Source organism: Silurus meridionalis, chromosome 17, assembly GCF_014805685.1.
Source record: "Silurus meridionalis isolate SWU-2019-XX chromosome 17, ASM1480568v1, whole genome shotgun sequence".
Lineage (NCBI taxonomy): Eukaryota > Metazoa > Chordata > Actinopteri > Siluriformes > Siluridae > Silurus > Silurus meridionalis.
Genome location: NC_060900.1, coordinates 17,130,765 through 17,148,930, shown reverse-complemented (window position 1 = coordinate 17,148,930; position 18,166 = coordinate 17,130,765). Strand labels below are relative to the sequence as shown.

At 38.2% G+C, this 18,166-nt stretch overlaps 1 protein-coding gene across 2 annotated transcripts; it reads right to left on the bottom strand.

The window, feature by feature from the left end:
• Nucleotides 1–7,623: 7,623 nt before the first annotated feature.
• Nucleotides 7,624–13,500, bottom strand: gpr61 (G protein-coupled receptor 61). 2 transcript variants are annotated; one of them, XR_006928243.1, is made up of 4 exons: nt 13,197–13,497; nt 12,761–12,964; nt 10,469–10,561; nt 7,624–7,715 (listed from the first exon to the last, which is right to left on the bottom strand). XR_006928243.1 is itself a non-coding variant. In XM_046870424.1 (3 exons), the coding sequence occupies exon 3, from the start codon at nt 10,267–10,269 to the stop codon at nt 8,890–8,892; it is 1,380 nt and encodes a 459-aa protein (XP_046726380.1). In that variant the 5' UTR covers nt 10,270–10,561; nt 12,761–12,964; nt 13,197–13,500; the 3' UTR covers nt 8,675–8,889. The 2 variants fall into 2 exon arrangements, 1 of the variants encoding a protein (XP_046726380.1); XM_046870424.1 differs by lacking the exon at nt 7,624–7,715 and having other exon boundaries at nt 8,675–10,561; nt 13,197–13,500.
• Between the last annotated feature and the right edge of the window lie 4,666 nt (nt 13,501–18,166).

Here is an 18,166-nt window from a genome sequence, read left to right as displayed (position 1 = left end):
AGATAGATAGATAGATAGATAGATAGATAGATGACTAGCAGACAGACAGACAAACAGACAGTCTGTTGATAGATAGATAGATAGATAGATAGATAGATAGATAGATAGATAGATAGATAGATAGATAGATAGATAGATAGAATGAGCTTCATTGTCATTGGATAGTACAGGTACACAGTAACGAAATACAGTGTAAGTGTAGTGATAAGTGCAGATAAATAATGTAAATATATGCACAGCATGTAATGTGTATATGTAAATACATGTGCAGCAAATAAATAAAAGGCTAAGGCAATGAAAAATGTGCAGAAGCTGTTAAGTGATTACAGCAACATAAATATACAGGCTCTGGGAAATATAAAAATGTGCAAAAGCTTTTGAGCAAATACACTAAAGATACATTACAACACAGTGTAATTATTTCTTTGCATATCCCAGCTTGTTAGGAAGCTGAGGTCAAAGCACAGGGTCAGCCATGATACAGCATCCCTGGAGCAGAAAAGGTTAAGGGCTTTGCTCAAGGGCCCTAGAGTAGCCGCTTGGTGATACTGACTCTTGAACCCCACAACCTTCCAATCAGCAATCTAGAGCCTAAACCACTGAGCTACAGCTTTCCCATATACACCATATACATACCAACTTGTGTCAGAACTCAGGGTCACAGCCATGGAAGTAACTTACTCTGAAGAAAGAGGTAGAGAGTGGTAAGGGGCTTACTTAACAGTATCAGCTTGGCAGTGCTGACCTTCTGATCCCTAATCCATTGCCTTAACCGCTGAGCCACCTCAAGCAGAGGTCATGCACTAGCCAAAAATCGAACATGCTCATAAAATTGATTTTTTTTTCTAATAAACATTTTCCCTGTGGGTCTCTGCTGTTCGACACGGTTATTGGATGAAAAATTCCTTACCATTCAACCCATAAAAAAAGAAGAAAATGATACACAACAAACACATTCAGTTAGTTAAAAACATGTTGACTATTACATATCATCAAATGTGCTTCAATCCTGCTACTACTTTTCCACCTAAATTATATTTGTCTTGTGAAGTTATTTTATATTTCATTGACTGTATGATCACACCATGATCATTAAAAAGTTATTTTTGTTTAATGCACACACATTATATGAAGGAATTACTATAATAAAACACTTTACTTAACTTGGAAATTCTTCTATTCACCTTTACTAACCTCTGTATCTTGGTTCAGGGTCACAGTGGATTCAAAGCCTTTAACAGAAACACTGGGTGTGAGAATGTAATACACTCTGGATAGTAGTCCAGTGCATTAAACACACACACACACACACACACACACACACACACACACACACACACACACACACACACACATTCTCATTCACACCTAGGGACATGCTCCTGATAAAAAAAAAAAAAAGGACCCTGAAGCTATTTAAGCTGTTATTTTATTATTTTATCTGTATATAATATTTATAGTATTTCCACAATGGGCGCTCAAGTGCAAAAGTTGGTGTTTTGTGCTTGTGTTCTGTTGTGTATGAGTGGAAATTGCTGCATAAGACTACTTTTATATAAAAATTGAATTTTTGGTCAGAGCGGCTGAATGTCAGTTGTTTACTAGTGGCTACTCAGCTACTACAAATCAGATAAACAAGAGATGAATGTAGTCAGAGTACTTTGATTCTTCCTAAAAATAGGAAGAACATGAACATAGTTCATATGTAGTGTTTTTTTCTCCTCACCGTAATAGGAATAGGAATGACCTGACACAAATGCCGGCCTGTTCGCCACTGCGTTCCTCCGTCATGTGTGATAAATGGTTGAAGAAATGGTCTGCTGCTAATGCTCACTACGTTCAGCCTACAGAGCAATGTGGCAGTGGGGAAGTTACCATGGAAACACCAAGTTCCTCCGCACTTGCAAATAAATCCTGCGCAGTTCAGTCCAGGCTGCATGTGTCTGGCCTGCTCGTACAGGCTCGAGAATGGGATTACATTTCTGAAAATGATGGTCCTGCTCATATTGAAAAAAGTTTTACTAGTGGTTATGTGAGGAAAATGCAAGTGAATCAGAACTTAAACACCTAAAGGAAACACTCAAAACCCTTGCAGATTGCTATTAAACCAGACAGCTAGTACACAATAAAAGGAAATAAAGTATTTGCATAAAAACAATAACTACAATGGTAAAGGCACTGTATATATATATATATATATATATATATATATATATATATATATATACAAGCTGCATTTTTAGATTTTCCTGTGTATATCTTATACTTCATATATTTGCTAATTTCAGTAATTTGCAAGCAAGTAACTCTTTGAGTATCGTCATTTGGGATTGTATTAGAAATCATGACATTAAGAGCAATAGTGCCAGCAACTGAATAACCAGTAAAGGTTATCCTCTAAAAGTGTGGCCTAACTTTTTTTTTTTTTGCGAAAAACGGAGCGTTTTCTCGTGTCCTCTTCTAGATGTTGTCAAACCAGCAACACGTAACAGTCTGAATGTTTTTAACCACGCTGAAAAAAAATGACTCACAAAGCTCACAGAACACCTTTATCCCTTGTCTCAAGTGAAAGGTCAGAGTGTTTGAACTTCACCACTAGGGGCCTCCCTCTTACCTCCTCACCTCCCAAACATCAAAGCATATAAAATCGGAGCAGTATTGGTGAAGGTGGGTGGATAATAAGTGAAGGTCTGCAAACATTGTGCTTGTAAACCCCCTCCACACACACACACACACACACCCTTTCCTATGCTAGCCTTAATTTTTGTACTTCTCATCTCATCCGTAGGGGTTGACTGCTAAGACCTGTTAAAATAAAAACAGTGTTTGGTCTCGGTAACTGTATTGCACAAAAGAAAATATTTTATAAGGACGGTCTACATATAACAAAGCACAACATAAAACTAATTTCTGTACATGAACATTTCAGGCATTTCAATTGTCATTGTAAATTAAAGGCATGCTTGAATCAATTCATTATTAAACAATAAAAGTATTTCGGATTCATTGTACACGAAAAATAATAATGTAAATTTTTTGACTTATTTGGCCTGTTTTTAATAATAGTTCTCCTGAAGCATCGACACCTTTAAAGAATTACCAGTAAATGTACGATAAACAAAAAGTACAGTAGCAAACACTGCAAAACAATAGGAACAGTATGGAATACATGAATTGTACTTAAGCTCACCAAAGAGCTTTCCTCAACTTAATTGGTCAAACTGTATGGCTCTGATAATTTTTCTGGTTGTAATTTAAATTAGATTTACTATAAAGCTATAGCTGTATTAGACAGAACATTTGTATAGCAGCAGCTCATTTACAGGGACATGTATAGCAGATTCTGCACATAGCCAAGCAATAATCAGAAATAAAAACATGTTTTTTTTAACAATGTACACTCAGTTTTACAGTGTTCTGTTAAGAGCTGCTTATTTAGCATTAATGGATTGAGTGTCAGTTGTCAGCACTTTGTACAAGTACATTTTTCCACCATATGGGTTTCCCACCACCACTTCTTCCAGTTTCTCTGTAAGTGATAAAAGGAACAGGAACTCACAGTATCTTACAGACATTCCACTACATTAAGTGTTAGCAATTATATTTAACATAAGCTGTTCAAAAGCATGGCTTGATTTTCTTAATAAACGAAATTGGCAATTCACCGTGGTGTAAATTCAGGACAAAGTGTTATATGAAGATTATCCGCTCTGCTTCATGTCTGGCTAGATCACTATCATGGATTATCTTCCGTTAACAGCATGTCTCATAATGTTTTATTCTTCACCTCATGGCTTTGTTTCACACTATAGCATCTGTTCTCTTTAAATCCAAATGGAAGTGATACATTTCCCACAGTCATTAACTTCCCTAACTTTTTTTATTTGTAGGTTTATACTATGGGACTCCTGCAATATTATAATTTTATCCGCATGTCAGTACCATACTATGTATGTGTAACGTAACTCACTTAAAATGCAAAAGATTAGTCATTTCATCAGGTTACCAGTCTAATGAGATGTTGTGTCTTGCCATAAGAAGATAATCCACACCATGGTGCAGGTGATAATGCCTGGCACAAAGAAGAGGGGTCAGTTTTCATTGTTATAAATACCACAATGACACTCTGGCATGGCATACTGGAATAGTATACAGTTGACTTTTTACAGACCCAGCAACAAGATATTACATATCACACACTGGTGTTTTATTTTAGTAATTTACATGCAGTTAATAACGATCATCAAGTGTATATATTCTACTATAGTATAAAGTCCTCTGTAGTCCACATCGTGCACTTTTACTCAAAACTTCAAATGACTTAAAAACGTTTTATATATGCGGTGAATTTGAAGGGTTTAATGTACAGTCTGTTTTGAACAACCAATACATCACTGCTCTTTGTATTTGGTATTTATTTTAGCTTAATATGTAATCTATTAAATTATTTAATAACATTTATTATGTTATATTTATTTTTTCTCCATTTAATTAGGAACTTTACTTTACCGAAGTAATGCTGTTCCAAAAATAAGTAACACTCTATCAAGTAACCTAATCATTGATTTAGATATATAGTATCTCACAACAGTAAGTACACCCCTTACATTTCAGCAACCATTTTAGTGTATCTTCTCGAGGGACAAGATTATAGAACTGAAACCTGGATATATTTTATAGTCAATGTGCAGCTTGTATAGCAGTACAGATTTAATGTCCTATGAAAATAACTCAATATACAGCCATTATTTTCAAAATAGTTGGCAACTAAAGTAAGAATACCCTAAGTGATAACAGCTGTACATCGTTTAACCATAAACTATTCATCATGTTCATGTTTTTGTCTGCTTGACAGGACCATACAAATTAGTGTATCTTGTAAAAGAGAAGTTAAAATTTGGTGCTTCGAGTACAATTCTCTCATTCTGACCACTGGATGTTCAACATGGCACCTCATGGCAAAGACTCTCTGAGGATTTGAGAATTAGATTGGTTGCTCTCCATGACCTCAGCTATAAGAAGATCATTAACACCCTGAAACTGAGTTACAGTACAGTGGCCAGAGTCATACAGAAGTTTTCCAAGACGGTTTCCACTCAGAAAGGTCTGGCAAGGGTAGATTAAAGAAGTTGAGTTCTCGTGCTGTGCAAAACAGAACACAAGTGCTGCCAGCATTGCTTTAGAGGTTGCAGAAGTGGAAGGCCTGCTTGTCAATGCTCATACGCCACACAGTGCAACAAGTCAGTTTGTATGGCCTTCAATCCCAAAAGGAAACCTCTTCTTTAACTAGCTCACAAAAAAGCATGCAAACAGTTCGCTGATGACAACCTGTCCAAAAGCATGGCTCAGATGGTGTTCAGTATGTGTGGCGATGCCCTGGTGAGATGAACCAAGAAAATAGTGTCTTGCCTACAGTCAAGCATGGTGGTGGTTGCATCATGTTTTGGGGCTGCATGAGTGCTGCTGGTACTGGGGAGCTGCGGTTCATTGAGGGAAACATGGATTACAACATGTACTGTGACATTCTGAAGCAGAACAGGATCCCCTCCCTTCAGAAACTGGGTTGGACGTCAGTTTTTCAACATAATAACGACCCCAAACACACCACCAAGAAGACAACTGCCTTGCTGAAGAAGCTGAAGGTGATCCTCAAGTGAAAAATAAAGAGGCGCCATGTGTCTAATATCCAGCAGCTCAATTATGTCATTGCGGAGGAGTGGAAGAGGATCCCAGCAACAACCTGTGCAGCTTTGGTGAATTTCATGCTCAGGAGGATTAAGGCAGTGCTACATAACAATGTAGGATGGACACAGTTTTGACACGTTCACTTAGGGTGTACTCACTTTTGTTGCCAGCTATTTTGACAATAATGGCTGTATGTTACGTTATTTTCAGAGGACAGTAAATCTGTACTGTTATACAAGCTGCATATTGATATTCTAAAACATATCCACGTTTGATTTCCATAGTATTGTCCTTTGAGAAGGTATACTGAAATGGTTGCTGAAATGTGGGGCGTGTACTCACTTTTTTGTAGGATACTGTATATTTCTATCATTTAGATAGCTGCAAGGGATTTAATTATATAATATATATCTAATACAACATAATATATTATATATACACATTATATGTAATATATATAATGTGTGCCCCTGTATGGTCATGTCCAAAAGTATTGAAAAAGCCATATATGTAGGTGTGTATATATATATATATATATATATATATATATATATATATATATATATATATATATATATATATATATATATATATTTATTTATTTATTTATTTATTGCTATACCCTAAACATTTCAGCTTTCAATTCCTGATAATTTCTAGATGTATTACCAAATTAGCACCTTTAGAGGCAAATTATTTTGCTATGATTTATCTAATTGTACAGTACAGTGTACAAAACATTGTTTTTTTCAGCCCTGAATACCAGTCCAATATGGCATATATGATAAACAGAATTTAAATGTGAATACACACAAATAATTCTATATACTAGTATACTAAATACTAGTCACACACTCACTGCTTTATATCATGTACACATCTTAAAGATTTACTGTAATAGAGTTGATGGCACCTTAAACAAAAAATCATTGTCTCTTTTAAAACTTCTTGTTGTCATTTTAATTTTGTTGTTTTGAACTGTATCTCAATTCAAAACCTTGGACCTTACACTCAGAGATATTTACTAGATATCTAGAAGACTGGTATGCACAGCGGGCATCATTGGTAGGTTTGAAATTAAACTATACATGGAAACAGGAAACAATAATAGAATAACCAGTTATCGCTAGTACTCAAAAATGGCTTAGAATAATATATAAACTTGCAGTCTAATACACAAGTAACTAATACACTATTTTGTTTAGTTCAAGAGAAAAGAAAATTACATTTGTTTTATTGTTAAACTATGGTAGGACTGCATGTCTGGAATGTGAAACAAGCAAAATAGCCCCATTATATTAAATGTCATTTTCAGCACCAGTTTAACATATTATCATATTGATATTTATAATATTAATTAGTGAAAGTGAGCATTTCTCTTATGACCCCCATTTGGAAATCAATCGACCTCTTGTGGGGTCATGAACCCTAGTATAAAAATTCATGCCTTGTAATAATTCATGTGTAAAGCACCAGTAGATTTTAGACTCAAACCCTACAATAAAACTGATCTGATTAAGTGCGAATATCAGGCATATGATCCAATTTATCTACAACAAAACCACATTAAAGATAACCAATAACCCGATTCTGGACATTCTTACTCATTTCTTGAGTATATAATAAAAATACTAATAATAAATAAATTATACATGCTTTAAAAGAACAAAAATGCCATTAAAACAACACTTTTCAAACTTCAGATCTGTCCAAATCACATGAAATGTGTTTAATGGTCTAACATTTGGTTTATTGTATTCTTATTATAAGAAATATTAGATACTTGTGACTATATTCAAGATGTTTCCACGTGCTATGTGAAGTCATTTTTGTAGTAAAACAGCTATAACAGAGACATTTTAAGTTAAATTAAGAAAGAATCAAGAAAGAAAGAAGAAAGAAATTTGGTAAAGAAGGGCAAAATAACTAAAAATCAGCTTGTGTAAGTATTGCCTTTATTGTGTACTGTAGCCACAACAAGCTGAAACTCCCATTTCAACAGTTCTGCATGGATCAGAGATGGGCTTACCCTTAAAAACAAAAAAAAAAAAACAGGACATTGGCATTGGCAGTGTCTATTCACAAAAAGAAGACTTCCCACCTCTACAGTAAATCCAAGCTACAATACTGCTCACCTTCTAAGCCCATTAGTGTCTGACTCTTTAACAGCAGGATTTTATTTTTTCAAAGCTGATGGCTATACACATCACAAGTCACATACTCATGTGATCTGTTTTTCTTCTTAGCACAGTACCCCTTAAAGTGAGACGCTAACCAGCTAACCATATTGTACCTGACTGCTATGTTTAAACAAAATGGCCTCCTTTGATCATTAAGACCTGTAACTTGTTTCTGATGTGAGAAACTGACTAGGAAAAGTAGACAGTAAGGCAAAATGACGACTTTCTCCAGACCTGTTTTTATAAGGCTAAATAAGATCCTGGAACACATTTTTTTTTGTGAACCATGTTCCCTGCTAACCCAATTTGACCCAGTTACAGTATCTGATGCTTCCACTATTCTAATAATCAGGTGCTTTATAATGCTCAAAGCCCTGAAGGTACTGTGCTTGACATGTCACAAGGTGTAGAAAAAGTGTGACTACTAAAGCATTGCTTTGTTGTTGTTGTTTTCAATTACAAAATGTGTTTCTCTTTATATAGCCAAAGACCTGAACTCCATAAATGTTCTTCTATTAAAAACATTATGGATCATGTTGCATTTATGCCATAGTTGCACAAACCTCAATATCTGGGACTGTGAAGGACACCATAGTTTATACACGTTTCTACACATGCGTGTAGAAACTGTAAACCTGCATTACAATTTTACAGACAAGGACACATCAAGCCACCTTTAATAGTCACGAGGTGCAATTTACACTTATTCCATGTAACAGGCCTAATTAAGCAATGGCTTGTTCCTGTAACAGGCAACCTTTCTTATTCTCATAATTGGTGGACTGTAAAAATAAAGGATTAGTAACTAGTTGCAGTGATGAGATCATTTATTTTCAAACCCACGCAGAGCAACTGTTGTATATAAGCTGAGTTCTACCAGAATGCTTTCCATAAAATAAAATCTTTAAAATCAAACATTAGCCTTATCACCAAATACAAAGTATCAGGTAAGTTATCAAAAAAGTGTGCACAACAGATTGTTCTAACAATAAAAGACATATATTCCATAAATATTTTGTAAATATTAACCCTGCAGCTCAGACATTGTTTTTAAACAGTTGCCTGTTATATTGAAATCGTTCAGCTGCTGCTGATCTAAGAATTCTGACGTCTCTTCCATGATCTGTCCAGGAATATGGAAGTCGACCGAAGGCCTATGATGAACGGAGAGAGTGTCCTCATCATCTTTCTGTGGGACGGAGATGCTTTGTGAGTTCCTGGGCCCAAGGTTACAACCGGTACCCTGGAGAAACTGGAGAAAGTTCTCTTCGATTGAAGCCTCTCTGCTGGGCAACTGCTCTTCCTCGTCACGTGGTCGACCCCACTTAAAGACGCAGGCCACGTTTCTCGCCAATTCCTCACGAATTTGCCGGTTCAGACAGCCGTAGAAAATAGGATTGGAGGTGAAGCAGAAGTAACCTATCCAAGTGACCACATCTTCTATTTGAGCCAGTGAGGCAGGAGAAGAGGCGACAATGGCCGAGTAAAGGTGAAAAGAAAAATAGGGGAGCCAGCAGCCGAGAAACTGACCCCCAACAGCCACCAGTACAACTGCTGCCTTCCCACCACCAAATGTCCTCTGCGGTGTGTTGCGAGTTGTTGCGAGACTTGCTGCTGTGCTGGAACGACTGCTCAAAGAGTCTGAACGAGGCCGTGGAGTCTCCACCCATGTAGGCACGGGACCTGGTTGCATAGCCGCTACTCTGGCTACCTTAAACATGTTACAGTAAACCACAAGAATGATAAATACAGGACAGAGGAAGTATATGAGTGCAAAGAGGAGCATAAAAACCAATCGGTGGGGCCCCCTGTTCATTGAATGTAAAGAGCAGCATCGAGGTTCCAAAATCAGATTCGACTGTACCTCCTCTTCTCTCTGCAGCGTCCATCCCAGCAAGGGAAGAGCAGCCATTAGTGTTGCTTTGATCCATATGCCAACCAGAACAGAAACTACCAAACCAATGGTCATTTTAACCTCGTAGCGCATTGGATGCACAATGTAGTAGTACCGTTCCACATTGATGGCTGAGATGGTGAGGATGGTGGCACTGATAAGGCCAACACTCAAGCACAGGTATGCCTGACACACAGTTTCATCAAAGAACGCCTGCTCTGTCAACATCCCCAGAGGCATTAGCACTAGAGCAGCTAAGAGGTCCACCAGACACAGGTGGAAGACAAAGATGAACTTGTGCAGGCGTGGTGCCCTGGCAATGACTGCCATAATTGTCAGGTTGCCTACCACAGCCAGAATGTCCATCAAAACCATGATGCAGAGGGCCAGCATGTGGAAGAGAGTTCCATCATTGGTTAGAGACACTCCTGAGCCATTGGCCCAGCCACTATTGAGTTGACCGTGGCTTGTGAGGTTCCTCGGCATGTGAAGGGAGGCAGAAGGATCCATGTGAGGATGGGATGAAAAGTTTGGTCAAAAATTACATTCATGGGCCTATCACCCATCCTTCTTGACTGGGGACAAGCCCAAGTTGAGGGCTTAACAGAGTCGGTATTATTAGTTTAATGGCATGATGATGAAGTTTAGGCTTGCTATTTAGCTTAGAGTTTGAACAATGCCATTGATTTGTATTGGTACACCTGGTTACCTCATTTCCACACATTCTATTGGGTCTGCCCCCATGTTGGCAGAGACTGCATCTTACTCAGCGTCCAGTATCTTCTGATTGGAAGTGCTTTGCCTAAAGATTGAAAGAAAAGATAATGTTCGTGTTAAATCAGATGCACATTTTTCTATATACACAACGGTTCCTCATTAGCAATGTGATCATAAATTCTTTGTTTTAAATTTTGTCCTGCTTTAATCAAAACAAACACTGAGCATGTAATAAGACTGTTTAGCTACGCATGTTTGCCTGGTACATTGGATTGGGTCTGGTTCTCAGTTACTGAGCCACAGAATAGTTTAAGAATATCAAAGGCTACAATCAGATCAACTGTCTGTATTTGCATGCATAGGTTTCCAAAACGAAAACTGATTTTTGAACAATATAACACAATGAGATTCTTCGATACAAGATATAGTCACTAAACCAAAACTGCATTCCAGTTTTAAAAATGATTAAAGCGCTTTATTAAAATTAGTTCGTTTTATGTAAACAGACTTTGTGCAAAGATCTGTGATTGGTCATCTATTAGGTCAGCCAAATTCATGTAGGCAATTCTTGCCCACATCAACAACAAAACTGTAGAAGTCTGGTTATAAGAATAGGGCACATGTAAATCTTGCTGATTCAGAGCTGAACATTTAACTGCAAATGAAGTAAAGTTTTTTTTTTATTCACATTTCCACATTCAATACCCTACTGTAATAATTAACAATTAAAACACTTCAATATCCCTTTTCATGCAACAAATCTGCTTATTGTAAGCAACAATGTAACAAGAGCACAAAGGATAATCATGATAGACTATTTTTGTAGGCATGGCAACTGATTTGCAGATCAAAGTGATCAACATATTAATGTCATAATGTTGTTAATACTGCTTTTTCTCTTTTTCTTTATCATTGGAAAATATTACATGTCAATTGCTTCTAAGAAAGTGAAGCAAAATCCGCAGTAACACTTCGATTAAAAAAAACAAAACAAAAACTCAAACATAGGCTAATGGCAAAAGCACTACACAGTAAGAATGGCATCTTGACCCACTTTAGGTTTAAAGAGATGGGCAATAAACTATTACATTTAGATTTACAGCACAGTAACTTTCACAGAAACCTCAGAATAACCACAGAACACCGATTTCTAAAAGGTGATTCAAATCACATTTAAATGTTTGCTCTTGTATGACAAAAACACATCGGGGGAAAACATGCAGAGCTGACCTCTACCTCGTTTAATAGCATATCATAATAGTAAAAAAAAATATATGGAAACCATTGTTATCACAAGCCGTTTATATAATAAGGATATCTAGAGGCCCCTTCAAGATGTCTTCAACTAGGCTTAAATAAAAAAAATGTGTCCACAAAGACTTTACTATTACTTTTAAATACAGCCTAGAAAATGAAGTTCGGAGAGTTCATGCAAATGCTATAAACGAAGTCTACAAAACTGACTGAAAAATCACACTCTTCTTATTCAGTACACATTTAGGATTAAATCTCTGATTACTTATTCGGAATAAACTATCAAACAGTTATTAATCCGTATACAGATCAAAACACAATTTCTGTATTATTTACACTAGGGAGACTGCCGAAGCAAACTGTATTTGTTGTACAAGGGGAAATGAAATGAAAACAAAGCTGGTTTTATAGAATACAAATATGTAATGTTCTAAATGTACATGCAAAGGGACAGACTTCTTTAAAATAAAGCTTTGTGTTTTCCTGAACTTAAAAGCTGCAGTCCACAAAAAGCATTCCTGCCTGCCAGCTGAAAGAAATATTAAAATGCACATGACTAAAACCAACCCTGTTTTTTTTTTTTTTTTTTTTTTTTACTTCTTTAGCCCTTTCTTTATTCTTTAACCAGCCGCCCCCACCCCAACCCCACCCTCCCCAAGAGATGTGCTCTGCTGCTTGGTTTTCAAAAATGTTTTTATACAAGCCATACTGTTTTGGTCCTCAATATACATGATCCTATGAGGCCTGCCACAAAACACATTAAATATCCTGGCAAATAATGTTCATGACATTTAATGATAGTACAACCATGGCGTTTGCCCATCCAGAATGTACCACCAGGTACCTAAATGCCTTGCCTGTTTTAGTCTGTTTCAGATCTCCAGTTTTTAGTCTGTTTCAGAGCCTTTTTGTGCAAACGCAACTTAAAGTCAGTGTGTTCACACAGTTCCTACAATACAGCTCATATTCAAGCTTGTTGCCTACAGAAAAAAAAGTGGGTTGCAGGAGAAACGGAGAAATGTTGGTCTACCTTGCCTTCACAGGAGTAACGCTGGAGACCAGGTGAGTTCAGACGAGTGCAGATTCGGCCCATGTGGCTGCAAACAGAGTCAGCAGAGATGATGTGAGAGGATCAGCAGACAGGATGGGAACATCCCCTTCCCCTCCCCAGCCTCCAGGAGGTTGCTATGGAGTGCAGGTCCAAGAGAGAGGTCCTCCTTCCACGCTCCTGATGCTGGTGTTGCACAAGCAGAGGTACAGAGAGAATGAGAGTGTGAAAAAACCGACAAAAAGAGAGGAGAAAGAGAGAGAGAGAGAGAGAGAGAGAGAGAGAGGCACCCGACACCTCTCCTCACCTGGTCCTTTCATCTCACTGCTACCCCCTCTTCACCCACCTATCCAACCATCCACCCAACCACCCACCCATACGCGCGCGCGCACACACACACACACACACACATACACACCGTTCCATTCTGCCGATCTCCGATGCTTCCTCCGCTGAGGTCCAAGCAGGCAAGCGGTCCAGGTGGTCAGGTTGGTGCTTGAGCCAGAATGGAAATAGGCGCCGACAAAATCCTTTCTGTTTAGAAATCACACACACACACACACACACTCGCATGCTCACGCTCGCACATCCCCTCTTTCACACACGCATGAACATGTGCTCCCTCTCTCTCTCTCTCTCTCTCTCTCTCTCACACACACACACACACACACACACACACACACACGCAGGGTAATTGCAGATCAGTGTGTAGTGGAGAGGGATGCAGGCAGGCAGGCAGGCGGGCGCGAGGCATTCTTCACAGGGTCCTAGTGCTGCCTCAACCTACATTCCGAGTCACAGATGTTCCCACGATGTGGTGAATATTTCTTACAGCCAGGTGTAAAAATATTGCGTTTTCTGCATAGCACTTGATGTACAAGTGGGGGGAATAGTAATAGTTCTGGACTGGAAGATTGTGGAAGAGAACCATTGTTAGGCCCTCGAGCAAGCCCTTAACCCTCAATTACTCATGATAAATGAGTGTATGATAGTCTTGTCAACCATGCTGGAAAATTGAATGAAAAGTGAATGAAACTACACTTAAATAGACTGAGACAACTTTCATTCACTCATCCTTAATAAATTTACATCAAACATGCACCCACACAGGAAAACAAGGATCGAATCAGGGAGCGTAAAATGTACAGATAGGCATACTGTGTTGACTATAACATTTATATTTATGTCTATTTTTTTCCTCCTCTATTTATATCTCTAAATCTTTTAGTCTTTTTTAAGTTTAGTCACACAGACACACAGTTTTAACAATCTTCATAATGTAATATATTTATTTCTGCATTCTCCTACATTTATTCCATCATAAAATAATTCATTAAAAATGGATTAGTTTTAGTTAGTCCTTTAGTTTAGTTACTCACACAGCCATACAGTTTTAAACACCTTTATAATGTGATTTATTTGTTTCTGTACTCTCCTGCATTTGCATATACAGTGAGGAAAATAAGTATTTGAACACCCTGCTATTTTGCAAGTTCTCCCACTTAGAAATTATGGAGGGGTCTAAAATTGTCATTGTAGGTGCATGTCCACTGTGAGAGACATAATCTAAAAAAAAATCCAGAAATCACAATGTATTATTTTTTTTTATTTATTTGTATGATACAGCTGCAAATAAGTATTTGAACACCTGAGAAAGTCAATGTTAATATTTGGTACACTAGCCTTTGTTTGCAATTACAGAGGTCAAACGTTTCCTGTAGTTTTTCACCAGGTTTGCACACACTGCAGGAGGGATTTTGGCCCACTCCTCCACACAGATCTTCTCTAGATCAGTCAGGTTTCTGGTCTGTCGCTGAGAAACACAGAGTTTGAGCTCCCTCCAAAAATTCTCTATTGGGTTTAGGTCTGGAGACTGGCTAGGTCACGCCAGAACCTTGATATGCTTCTTACAGAGGCACTCCTTGGTTATCCTGGCTGTGTGCTTCGGGTCATTGTCATGTTGGAAGACCCAGCCTCGACCCATCTTCAATGCTCTAACTGAGGGAAGTAGGTTGTTCCCCAAAATCTCGCAATACATGGCCCCGGTCATCCTCTCCTTAATACAGTGCAGTCGCCCTGTCCCATGTGCAGAAAAACACCCCCAAAGCATGATGCTACCACCCCCATGCTTCACAGTAGGGATGGTGTTCTTGCGATGGTACTCATCATTCTTCTTCCTCCAAACACGTTTAGTGGAATTATGACCCAAAAGTTCTATTTTGGTCTCATCTGACCACATGACTTTCTCCCATGACTCCTCTGGATCATCCAAATGGTCATTGGCAAACTTTAGACACTTGGACATGTGCTGGTTTAAGCAGGGGAACCTTCCGTGCCATGCACGATTTCAAACCATGACGTCTTAGTGTATTACCGACAGAAACCTTGGAAACGGTGGTCCCAGCTCTTTTTAGGTCATTGACCAGCTCCTCCCGTGTAGTTCTGGGCTGATTTCTCACCTTCATTAGGATCATTGAGACCCCACGAGGTGAGATCTTGCATGGAGCCCCAGTCCGAGGGAGATTGACAGTCATGTTTAGCTTCTTCCATTTTCTAATGATTGCTCCAACAGTGGACCTTTTTTCACCAAGCTGCTTGGCAATTTCCCTGTAGCCCTTTCCAGCCTTGTGGAGGTGTACAATTTTGTCTCTAGTGTCTTTGGACAGCTCTTTGGTCTTGGCCATGTTAGTAGTTGGATTCTTACTGATTGTATGGGGTGGGCAGGTGTCTTTATGCAGCTAACGACCTTAAACAGGTACATCTAATTTAGGATAATAAATGTAGTGGAGGTGGACATTTTAAAGGCAGACTAACAGGTCTTTGAGGGTCAGAATTCTAGCTGATAGACAGGTGTTCAAATACTTATTTGCAGCTGTATCATACAAAAAAATAGTTTAAAAATCATACATTGTGATTTCTGGATTTTTTTTTTAGATTATGTCTCTCACAGTGGACATGCACCTACGATGACAATTTCAGACCCCTCCATGATTTCTAAGTGGGAGAACTTGCAAAATAGCAGGGTGTTCAAATAATTATTTTCCTCACTGTATATCATATATAATATATCATATATATTGTATAGAAATATATACAATATTTCTCACTGGTTTCTCATAAATAAAAATAAATTATATATATATATATATATATATATATATATATATATATATATATATATATATATATATATATATATATATATTATAATTTTTACTTATATATGATTATACCAGTGTGGAAGAGCTTTGTGTAAAGTGAGGAAAATTTTAACCCAGGAATTAACAAAAGACATTTTTAGGAAGCATATATCACATTATTCAGAATAAGTTGAAGGTAGCATATAAACAATTCTTTTATATGGAAATCAGTGCTTTAGTTGTGTTAAGGACTGTCTGGAAAAAAATGGAAGTCCCAATAACAGTATTCTACTTTATTACCAAACTGTTGAATAACAGTTGAATAAAAAAAAAAACAGTAAAAGAAACAAGTAATGAATTGATAGAATTGTTAAATAAAGCAACAAGGAGCTCTTTGTCTTATTTAAAGGTTGACAGTATGTTCAGCAGCTCTGTGTCTTCATGGGCAAGCCGGAGTGTGTGACACTGCTCATGAGGCATCGGTTTAGAGTAATGCTACAGAGTGATCTTGCACTGATCACCCAGAGGGTGTGAAAAGTGGATCATCTCACAGTGCTTCATCTTCAACTCTTCCTCACCACTGCTCAGCTGTTTTGTTGTTGTTTTTTAGTGGTGGGGGACTTCATTAGAGCTGATTCATCATCCATAGGCAGGAAGGACATCATGATAAAGCCTATACACCACATCTGCAGATTCATGCACATGCTCTTAAAAGGGTGTGGGGTGACTAACATTGAGAGCATTCCTGAGAACGCATGGTGAATAGGAGAGGAGGGAAAAAAGCAGAAAAATGACAAATGGCACAAAGATTTCAACATCATTCCACTTGTGTTTATATGTATGTGAGTTTAAAAAAAGGGAGCTAGAGAGAAATAGATTGAGGGAATTAGTGTGTGTGTGTGTGTGTGTGTGTGTGTGTGTGTGTGTGTGTGCGTGCGCGCGCGCGTGTTGAAGGTGTTGAATAAAGACAGAAATAGCACACACTTGCTCACCCCAGCAGCGCCAATCATGGCAGAGACAAAATACAATGGTCTCCATGACAACCTGGGAGCCCATAGACTCGGAGCTGCCTCCGAGAAATAACCGTGTTCATCCGTCTCCCTGCACAACAGCCACTTATACGCAACTATAAATGTAGCAAGACCATCCCAAAATAAGCACGCACACGCACGCACGCACACACACACACACACACACACCGTCAGAAGAACATGACTCATACTGCACGATCTCTGTACATCAGAAGCACATTGTGCTGAGATCTTGCTGCAATCACATTTTCTATCCATTCCAACCTAGTTCTAGTTGGTCTAATTGATTTCCAAATAATTGCATGCAAACCATACAATGCTTTTAACTGTCCTGAGAGTTTAAACATAACAGGCATTTTATTAACGCACACATGTGTACACACACATCTGTCTGGGTGTACACACACATCTGTCTGGGTGTGATCTGCACTTCAGGCTACATCTCCACTTTTTCTCTTCCATCTTTTCGTTCTACTCAATATCATAAACCACCAGATGAGGGCACTATCATACCAGGGTGCTAAACAAGAGACCAACTCCCCTGAGATCACAAGCCACGATCGCCATGTGATCAAAAACCAGTGGGTTTATGTCATCATCATTTTATGTCATATCATGGAAGATTACTTTTTATAAGGATAAAAATGTAGGAATTCAGGCTTCACCATACAGTTGACAACTGTATAAAATCACAGTATAAAAATATAAAAATGTATAAAAATAGCCCTCAAAATCACAGCAGTCTTTACTTGGAAATGTATGATGAATAATTTATAAGCAAGTCATCTCTGAACCGTCACTCGTCATTAGTATGATGCAAATTTATGGGTAAAAACTAGCATTTAAACAAGTTAAAGACCTTGAATATGCTCTTGTTATCTACTGTGTTTAACTCTCATCATGGGTTTCCAGTCTGCCCTAGGGTGTCTTGATTCCACCTCTGATAATGACATCATTTCTTATTCTTCTTTCGGCTTCTCCCATTAGGGGTCGCCACAGCGGATCGTCCGTCTCCATACCCCCTGTCCTCTACATCTGCCTCTGTCAAACCAACCACCCGCATGTCTTCCTTTATTACATCCATGAACCTCCTCCTTGGTCTTCCTCTTTTTTATCTCCTTCCTGGTGGCTCCATCCTCAGCATTCTTCTACCGATATACCCCATGTCCCTCCTCTGCACATGTCCAAACCATCTCAATCTAACCTCCCTTTCCTTG

What these genes read in the sequence shown, in the direction of transcription:
- gpr61 (XM_046870424.1), bottom strand. Translation starts at nt 10,269, where the DNA reads ATGGATCCTTCTGCCTCCCTTCACATGCCGAGGAACCTCACAAGCCAC.